General features: G+C 51.6%; 1 protein-coding gene across 1 annotated transcript in view; it reads right to left on the bottom strand.

The window, feature by feature from the left end:
• TNFSF15 (TNF superfamily member 15) overlaps positions 1-9,698 on the bottom strand; it is a gene marked incomplete at its 5' end in the record, with an annotated part of 17,222 nt that extends 7,524 nt beyond the window's left edge. The window contains 2 exons of the mRNA XM_019008414.2: positions 8,892-8,939; positions 9,536-9,698. Of these exons, the coding sequence (XP_018863959.1) occupies positions 8,892-8,939; positions 9,536-9,698 (211 nt within the window). The remainder of the gene's footprint in view (positions 1-8,891; positions 8,940-9,535) is intronic.
• Positions 9,699-10,305: the final 607 nt, after the last annotated feature.

Genomic DNA, 10,305 nt, shown 5'->3' with positions numbered 1-10,305 from the left:
GGGATGCTGCGGGGATCTCCGGGATGCTGCGGGGATCTGTGGGATGCTGCGGGAGCTGCGGGGATCTCCAGGATGCTGCGGGGATCTGTGGGATGCTGCGGGGATCTCCGGGATGCTGTGGAAGTTGCAGGATGCTGCGGGAGCTGCGGGGAGCTGTGGGATGCTCTGGGAGCTGCGGGAAGTTGCAGGAAGTTGTGGAATGCTGCGGGATGCTGCGGGGAGCTGTGGGATGCTGTGGGGATGCTGCAGAGAGCTGCGGATGCTGCAGGAGGTGTGGGATGCTGCGGGGATCTGCGGGATGCTGCGGGAGCTGCGGGGATCTGCGGGATGCTGTGGAAGTTGCGGGATGCTGTGGGATGCTGCTTCTGCATCCAGCCTCGTGCGGCTGTGAGGAGCAGCCCTTGGAGCAGCCTGGGTTGTGCTGACCCTCAGGGCTGACCCTCAGGACTGACCCTCAGGACTGACCCTCAGGACTGACACAAACCCCCATCCCAGAACATCAGCCAGGGACACACGGGGCTGGCACGGTGTGTTTTATGGGCAGCCAGCAAAAATACATAATAATAAATGAATGAATAAACAGAATAAACCACCCCTGGTCAGCTCATAGTGAAGGATCTGAGGCCAATAAAAAGGAGGATCTTTGCCCAATAAAAGGCTGAATCAATATTAATGTGTGGATGCTGAAGCTGTCTCCTGCTGGCTGTGTCTCACACAGCTTAGAACACTGCAGGAGAAGGAGAAAATAGATAATTTATATTGGCTGGGGAAGGGGAATGTTTGTGGAAGGAGAGTCAGCCTGCCTGGGGCTGGGGACTGCTGTAAAGTAAACTCAAAGGTGGTTTAATGTTTTACTGGAAGTAAACATCCATGTGCTCCTGCAGAAAACAGTCATTTCTAAAATAGTTGCTTCAGTGTGTTGGGAAAAAAATGGAGAAGGAAAACAGCAGGGAAAAATTCCCCTTTTGGTTTTTATTTCATTCCCTTGCCCACCTGTACAGAAATGTGCAGCAGGCTCCTGGCAGGGAGTGCTGTGAAACTCCAGTGTGGGGCTGAGGGAAAATTGCTGCTGTGCTGTCCAGGAGATTTCTGAGCCTTTCATGATGTGTAAGGACTTTCAAAGTCCTGAAGTCTGTGGTGAATAACCATGAGAGCCCTGCTGGTGTGACCCAGTCCCTGCCCTGGTGGGAAGCACAAGGTGAGATTTAAGGATTTCCCTCACACTCCTCTTGCCTCCAGCCAGGTGTATACACCTAGGAGTATATTTACACATTCCTTGTGTTGCATTTCCCACATATTTCCCAAGTGACTAATTCTCATTGGTGATCCCATCCTCTACTGATCCTGCAGCCAGAGAAAAAATCAATCCCAAACCTGCATTTAAGAATGTCACTTCTGTGGAACTGTTTACATACTTGAAGCCCAACTTGTATAAACTCAGTTGCTGCAATCCAAACAGAGGTGGCAGGAAAACGGGAAGGAGAGCAAGAGGAATTCTGCTTCTTTACAAAAAATAACAAAAAGGTTTTGTTTAAACCTAAATTTACTTGTTTCCCAAGAAATCCAGCTGGAAACTGCAGGAGCTGCATTCAGAGATGCTGAAGGACAGAGCAGGGGGATAGAGCTAGGTGTGAAATTATTCTGCTGCTTGGCAAAGGTAAGGCTGTTCTTTTTATCCTAATTGTGCTGCCTCATAAGGGTGTAAATATAAATCTGAATCTCCTACAGAAAATGTGTTAGCAGAACACAATGCTGCACAGTGAGCACGTGTCAGTGATAGCTGTGCATTGATGGGGAGGGAGAGCTGAGCAGCAGAGAACATTCAATCAGTGCTTTTCTCTCTTTTCCCTTCCTTGCTCAGCTGTGATCCTGAAAAGTTCACAGCCTCAACTTTCCCTTTGGTTACTGCAGAGAGCCCAGCCACTGAGTGATGCTGAAAACCCCACCTTGAGCTGACTCACAGATATCTGGAGAGGCAGCTCTAATTACCCTGGGGATTGCTGTGTGCAGAACACTTCTGGAACCACAAATGTCCAAAAACCCCGGTGCATTTATATCCAGACACTGCTAAACCCAAAAAAGAAGGGCTGATATCCAATGGCATGGGAAGAGCAGCTGGAACTGCAGGCAGAGGGACTGATAAACAAAATACCCCCAGCTCCTCCATCCCCTCCATTTTCACAGGGGGGATCTCTGCAGGTCATGTGCAGTACATAAACACAAATTTTTCTAACTCCAGAGACGCTGCATGGCCCGGGCTGGGAATTTTTGGTAGGAATTGGTCTGTGCCAGTAAAAACTGGCTTCAATCAGAACATTTTGTTGCCCAAATGGGGAATCCTGTACCCAAAGCATGTGCCCACAAGAAACATTTGCATCCAGCATCAGTGGCCAGGCAGGGATTTTAACTGGTGCTGGCTTTGGAAGGGGAATCCCAACACCTGGGCCCATCCAGGTGTGCTTGCTGCTCCTCCCCAGACATTTCTCCTTCCCCAAAAACCAGGAAGATTTTTGAGGTTCTCCTTCCTTTATGGGCAGGCCATGAGGGCAGATCTCTGCTGGGATTTGTTGCCAGCTTTCTGGCAGGATCCAGGTGGAGCCTCTGTGGTTTTCAATCCTGCTCTGCAGCAGGTCCCATCCCCACTGCCAGCTGCCACAGCACAGAGCTGGCACACAGGGTCTGGAATTCCTCTGGATGCTGCTTGCAGCCCTGACATGCCATGGAAAACAAACCCAAACAGCTTCTCCAGGCCACTTGATGCTCTGCTGAGTGGGATGCTGAGGCAGCCAGAGCTGCTCTCCTGTGCCATTCCATCGATGGTTTTTGGGAACTCAGACTGAAACTTGGCTTCCCTTTGAGGAAGGATGACCCTTGCTCCAGCAGGACACCCCTATGGCCTTTACACAGATTTCTTTCTAGTAAAACAAGCCATGTTTGAAAAACCCTATTTCCACTCCTCACTCTGGACTGAAGCAGAAAATAAAGTGATTTCTCTGTCCCAAAGGAACCTGGAAGGTGTCCAAGGAAAAATGTCACCAGACTGGAATTATTCAATCAAGATGCATCATCCCATGACACAGAGGGAACACACGTGGTGCTGTAATGACATAATTTGTCCTGCTTTGTCCTGACAGGGACATTTCCAGCTGAAGAGGTGAGTTTGCATCCCTTCACAGGCACCAGGGACACCCCATGCACCCACAGCAGGGATGATCAAAGCAGCGTGCCTAGGGACACACAAACCTTCCTGGGCTTCCCTTCTCCTCCTTGCTCCAGGAAGGACTCAGGAATTGACTGACTCTGCTCCTCACCTGCTGAGTCCCTCCCTCCTGTCCCCAGAGCACTGGAAGGTGACAATCGTGTGTGGGCAGAGCTCTGTGGGGCAGCCAGAGGGCTGCAAGGCTCAGGAGGGACAAACTCAGTGCTGCTCACTCGTCCCAGAGTGCCCACACCCCAAAAGCAGTGCCCAGAGAGCTCTGCCACACCTGGCTGGTCCCAGAGCTCCTGATCCGAGCTGTGGATGGGGCACACGAGGATGGAGCTGTTTAGCAAACTCTGAATGCAGAAGGAAACTCAAGAAGACATTTTCCAGAGAGCTTTTATGCCCAGAAATATTCCCAGGGACTGACCCACCCTGAAGCTGCAGGCTCCTGGGGGAGCTGACAGCCACATCCAGCCCTGTGCCCTGCGCAGGGATGAGCACAGAGCCGCAGAGTGAGTGAAATCCCAGGAACAGGCAGCTCCTCCCAGGGCACCCAGCCAGCCCCCATGACTTTCCTCTTCCTCCCTGCGACTCACAGAGCTTGGAGCTGCTCTGATCTCCTCCTTACATCATTGTGGAAACATTACGTGTCGCTAATAGCGAGCAGGTGCATGGGAATGAACACCTGCACAGCAATTCCGACCCTTCACATTCTGCTTTTCCTCTTTAGCAGCCAAACCCACTCATAAAAGTACTTTCCTCTGCCAACAGGATCATGAGCCATTGATTGATTAAACAAGTGATAATTTCATTATTCTTCCACTCCAAGATTGTTTCGAGACTAAATAATAATAATAATAATAAATAATAATAAAGATATAATTAATTAAATAACTTAAATAATTGGATTGATTGAGCAGGTTGATGTTTTGTTAGTCTTCCACTCCAAGATTGTTTTGAGACTAAATAATAATAATAATAAAGAAAGAAATAATTAACTAAATAACTTAAATAGTTGGATTGGTTGAACAAGTTAACATTTTGTTATTTTTCCACTCCAAGATTGTTTAGAGACCAAATGATAAATAATAATAATAAATAATAATAATTAATTGACTTAGATAATTGGATTGATTAAATAGGTGAACATTTTGTTATTCTTCCACTCCAAGATTGTTTCGAGACCAAATAATAAAAAATAAATAAGTAATTAAATAACTTAAATAATTGGATTGATTAAACAAGTTAATATTTTGTTATTCTTTCACTCCAAGATTGTTTCGAGACCAAATAATAAAAAATAAATAAGTAATTAAATAACTTAAATAATTGGATTGATTAAACAAGTTAATATTTTGTTATTCTTTCACTCCAAGATTGTTTCGAAACTGAACTGTTCTGCTCTCGTGGGACACAAACAAACCCAGAGCAGCAGCAGAGACTGCCCAAAGCACCTCGTGTCCTTTACCCCCAATCTCTCTTCAAGCCCCTCCGCGTTCAGCCTCTGCCCTGCCACAATTCCACACTTGTGGAGCTGAAGGAATCCTCTCAGAAACGCTCTCAGAACGGGCCCAGCCCCTGAATCCAGCTGTGCTCTGCACTGCAGCCAGGGCAGCCTGGTTTTCTCAGCTGGAGCCGGCAGTGACAGGCTCAGGGCAAACCCCAGCTCAGGCACTGAGGAATTGCCGGATTTAGAGCCCGAGGGGCTGCCCCAGCTCGCAGAGGATGCCGCACCCTGAGCATCCCTCGGGCAGCGCAGCCTCGGGGTCACAGCGGGGCCAGCACGGCCCTGGGAGCCTCCAGCGCCTCCCACCCTCCCTAAACATCCCCGGGCTGAACGTGAGCCGAGTGACACTGAAAAACAACCCCTCCTTCTCGGGCCCTTCCTCCTAACCAGCTGATTAACTGGGGAATTTCAGACCTGCAGCTAAAAATGCAAAGCTTCATTCAGCAGACCTACAGCAAGGGGCATTCCTGCAGAACTCACAGCTCCCGAGGGAATCGGCGCTCGCAGGAGGGATGGAGCAGCGTGGGAGAGGCTTGGAAGCAGCACAGCACGAGTTTGTACGGCTGCGAGCAAAGTGGGTGTAGCTGTCTGGCAAAGGAGAAGAGCCCTGGACTGAGAGTAAATTTTAACGAGGAGTTAGAAACAGGATGCCAAGTTTAGAGTCAGGCTCCCTTAATTGTCTCGGATCTCCGCAGAAGTTCGCATTAATGATGATCACTGATTCACCAGAGCTGTGGCAGTCAGCCCGGTGACGGGTGACTGACCCACTGACATCAGCACATCTCCCTGAAATCACACACTGCCAGGGAAAGCCGCACATTTAACCCGAAGGAAGGCAGGAAAATGAGCCGTAGTGTCAAAAATCTGGCAGAAATCAGTGCAGAGGCAGTGATTTCTACCAATCACTGTTATTTTTGTTTTTAAGTATTCCTCGCAGCACAGCAATAAAAGTGTTTTTTTTAAAAAAAGTTTTCCACACTGCTTGTAACCTCAGTGAAAGTAAGGAACCGCTAGTTAAAAATACCGAGCAATAATCAGATTTATCCTCTGGGTAAAGAAGAAGGAATGCACCAGCCAGTCCCACAGGTGCCCTCGAAGGCGAGAAATTCACGAAAAGAACTCCAGAAAGGCTCGGTCGGGAGGCGCGGGACGGAGCCAGGTGAGTCCTTACCTGGCTGCCGCAGGAGCCGGGCGCTCGCAGGTTCCCGAGCAGCAGGTAGGCTGTGGGCAGCAGCAGCAGCAGCACGGCCAGAAGACACAGCAGCAGAGCCCAGCGCATCCTCCTCAGATCCCTGCGGAGCTGCATCCCGGAGCTTTGGGCGCCGCCGGGAGCCGCGGGCTCCGCTCCGATCTCCACCGCGCTCTCCATGGCAGCAGCGTCCTGCGGGACAGCCGGGCACGGCCAAACCTCTTGTGGCGCTGCCCTGCATGGAGACCCCCATTAAATAAGAGCTGTCCCGAGTGTGGGAAGGCACCGGAGCACACCCTCCCTCCCTCCCGAGGAATGCACCGCCTACAGTAGAAACCGAGCCCGGCAGGAGCAGCGGGAGCGCCGCGCTCGCCGCGGCCGGCTCCTGCCTCCGACCGCTCCTGCCTCCCCCCGCTCCTGCAGAAGGAAGCCAGGAAAGTCCCGGTGGGTGGAACCAGGACCAGCCCTGTGCTGGGCTGGATAAGCTCCGCAGGCTTTTCCTCCTGGCAGAGGGAAGGTGAAACCAGCGGGAGTGAAAGTGAGAAGCAGGGGGAGAGCGAGAGGCAGAGGCGAGCGCAGCCCGGCGGTTTCTTCTTTCCCAGAGAAAGGGGAAGAGGCTTTTGGGGAAGGTGAGATGGCAGGAACCGAGTGACCCCACAGAAGGGGTCCGCTCCTCTGACGTGTTGCTTCATGTCCCCGTGTCAGCAGAATTCACAAGAGGCTGCCCGTTGCTCAATGTGCAAAAACGTCGGGGCTTAGGCCCAAAATCGGATGTTTGTCTGCTCTGAGTTCATCTTCTCCAAAATCATCTTACCAAAAAAACTGTGCTGTCACAGCAGTCTGCTATTGCTGCTTGGAAAAGTGTGATTTTACTGTACTTGGGGGGGAAAAGGATGGCAATCTTGGCTGCCAGCTGCTGTCCCGGACAGAGAGGGGCTGCAGCCTTTGGGATCCTCTGGAGCTGAGCAGCAGCACAAACTGGGGGGCTCACACACACAAGCTCTGATGTCCAGCTGGAAGGGGTTCCTGTATCCCAGGAAAGTTCCTTCCTTGCTCCCTCTGCCCCTCTGCAGCAGCCCACCCTCCCCCAGGAAATCTGCTCATTTAGGAAGTGCTTGGCATGGAGGTTTTGCCATTTAGACTTACCCAAAGTGTTGAAGTTGGATTATTTTTTGTCCCCAGGAAGGTTCTCATTAAAACAGAAACTTTCTTTGATATGTACTTTGATATGCACACACAGTGATGTGCAGGAACTTCTCCTTTTCCCTGGGTAGAGAAACAGTCTGGAAAGTTCAACACTTTTTTTTTAGTGAGAGATCTTTGGTTTCCCCCCACCTCCCCATGAAAAGCATTTCAGATTTGTGCTTTTAAAAAATAGGATCAAAGAAACAAAATGATTTTCTCATGTCCCAGGCTGGCTGTAACATCCCTTTCCTTTACAAAAATCCAGCCAGCTCTTCTCACTTCAATGACACTGCAAAAAAATCTTCCTATGCAGAAGCTGGGTGCAGCTGTTGATGCTTTGGAGAGCTACAAGTCATGTTCTGAGCAGAACACGTGGTTTGGTCAGCGAGGCTGACTAAGGCTGCCAGCAGCAAGGATGGGATCCTTGCCAGCAGAGCAGGGAGGGAAGAGACTGGGGAAAGAGAAAGTATGGAAGAGTAAGCAAGAAATAGTGAAAAGCAGGATGGTTTAGGGAGATAAGAGGGGATCCTAGAATGGTTTGGGTTGGAAGGGATCTTAAAGGTCCCCTAGTTCCACCCCTGTGCCATGGGCAGGGACACCTCCCACTATCCCAGGCTGCTCCAGACTGGCCTTGGACACTGCCAAGGATCCAGGGGCAGCCACAGCTGCTCTGGGAACCCTCCCAGGGAACAGTTCCTGCCCAATATCCCATCCATCCCTGCCCTCTGACTGTTTGAAACCATGGTTCTTTGTCCTGTCCCTCCATCCCTTGTCAATTGTCTCTCTCCATCTTTCCNCTCTGCAGGGAAATGCCTCAGCCCTGAGCTGAGGACTGATGGAAGCCTGCAGGTGGATTTGGACTGAGCTCTGCAGGAGGGTTTGTGAGAAGCATCCCAGCACTTCCTGCATTTCTCAAGTTGCAAAGTGCACCCTGGGGCAACACTCGGGGTGTTGGGGAAGCCTCTGCAGTGAGAGGAATAAATGGCATCAGGCCAGCTGGAAAACCCTTTGGCACTCACTGGAGCCAGACAGAAACTTTGCTCTGGGAATACTTAAATTTTCCATGTGGGTGGAGCTGGAGAGGATGGGAGAAGTCTCAGGGCAATGTCAAGGCTGAGGTGGGGAGATGGAGACCTTGGAGATGCTGGCAGCCCCTTGGAAAGGCATGGAAACCTCTTGGAAAGGCCTGGAAGCTCTTTGGGAAGGCCTGGCAGCCCACCCTGTGACAGGACTCTGTGATGGTGCCCTCCTACCACAGAGTAAAGGCTTGGAGGGCTCAGCTTGGCATTGCCCTTCCTTCCCCTGCTTGCTCTGAAAAGTGTCAGAGATCAGAGATTATCTCACTGAAAACAGGGAGAGGATTTATGGGAATATGGTGTGTGGTCTGAGTCAGGCTTTATAGAAAAATAAAATAAAATTGGCCTGATTTGACCTGGTTTTGCTCCAAAATTTGTAATTCTTGCCAATCCACTGCTCCACGAGGGCCCACTTGAGCTCCTTCCCGTGCCTTTTCTGGAGGATTGAGCAGATCACTGAGACATCAGGCATCTATTTCAGTTCAGTTACAAAAGCTGGTTGTTCAATGAAAGAAAGAGCTTGGAAAAGTGCTGACATTTCTGTCAGCTCCCTCCTTCAGGGGCCCTTTCCCACAGCCACGCTGAACTCAGCCTGGTGTGGTCAACAAGGCAGAGCTGATTATTGTGTTCCCCATGGTTCCTGCAACCCCTGCTCCTGTCAGACCCACACAGACCAAGGGAACTTTCCACATCATCTGCTGTAGAAAGGCTTTAGTTTTGAGCAAGAATTACCTGTCAGGTGAGCTCGTGGCTTCTCTGCACTGGAGAGTGTGTTCGTAACTGAGGGAAAAGGGAAAAAAATGGTGTGAGGATGATTGCTGCTGCTGAATAATGAAATCACAGAATATCCTGAGCTGGAAGGGACACACAAAGTTTATCCAGGTCCAACTCCTTCCCTGCCCAGACCCCCCAACATCCCACCCTGGGCATCCCTGGAGCTCTGGCAGCCTCGGGGCTGTGCCCATTCCCTGGGGAGCCTGGGCAGTGCCAGCAGCCTCTGGGGGAAGAACCTTGCCCTGAATCAACAGAATGTGGGTGGTGATTGATGCCCCCTCCCCTTCTGCAGAGGTGTGAGTCGGGAATTGTTTGCTGTGGTCTCTTACTGACATCCCCGAGGTAATAAAACACAAAGAGGGAGTTTATCAGACCTGCAGCATCAGCAGGGAGCTTTGTGGCTGTGTCCTGAACTGCCAGAGGGCGAGCAGGGGGGAACTGTGAGGAGCATGGGCTCCCAAATCCCTGCCTGGGCTTGTTCAGGGGGTCCCACTGACCCTGCAGGGCTGTGGGGGCAGCTGTGCCTGCACAGCTCTCACATCCCTGGGTTGGAGAGGGAGCTGTGTGCTGGGATTGCAGTGGGGAAAGGGTGACAAACTCACCAGCAGCTACTGCTCGTTGCTTCAGAAAGCGAGAGCCCCCATCCTCTGTGACCTGCAGGGCAGAGAGACAGGAGGTCAGCTCACAGAATTGTCCCAGAACATGCAATAGCTGCAGTAATATCACTGAGTTCAGGTGGAGCTGTTCGAAAAGGTGAGATTTGCTTCACTGCAAGCTGTTCCTGCTGTTGGTCTGGGACTGCCTTCATCTCTGAAAGGGTTCCAGGACCCTGGGGGAGGTTTGTTAACTCAGGCAGCCGAGGATGGTGACTCTGCCCAGCACTGCTGGAACCCCTCTGCTGCCCCTCGCTCCCTGCAGGGCAAAGGGAGAGACCTCTGGGCAGGGCAGAGCCTTTACAGGAGCCTTTAAAGGTTCCCTCACAGCACCAGCAAAGACACCGAGGTGGATCAGCCCCACCTGCCTTTTGTCCTGCACCTGTCTCCTTCCAGACTGAGCCCGTCCCTTAGGTCTGTCCGGAATTTTGGGTGACTTCTGGGGGACAGGAGCTGAGCAGATCTGAGAGCAGCTGCGGGGTGAGCTCTGCTGCTCTCAGCCTGCTCTGGGGACTGCTCATCCCTCCTTTCCTCTGCAATTCCCCTCTGGAGCCGCTCCCTCACGGCCCTGGGAGCTGCTGGAAGCTGCTGAGCCCGGGACGTGTCCCACGGGCACCCCGAGTCACCCGGGCACGGCCGGGGCTGCCCCAGCGCTCCCCGGGCAGATCCAGAGGGAGGAAACTGCGGGATGCTGCGGGAGCTGCGGGGATCTCCGGGAT

Source organism: Parus major, chromosome 17 (assembly GCF_001522545.3).
Source record: "Parus major isolate Abel chromosome 17, Parus_major1.1, whole genome shotgun sequence".
In the NCBI taxonomy this organism is placed as follows: Eukaryota; Metazoa; Chordata; class Aves; order Passeriformes; family Paridae; genus Parus; species Parus major.
Note: the sequence above shows the minus strand (reverse complement) of the source record. Positions and strands in the feature narration are given on the sequence as shown.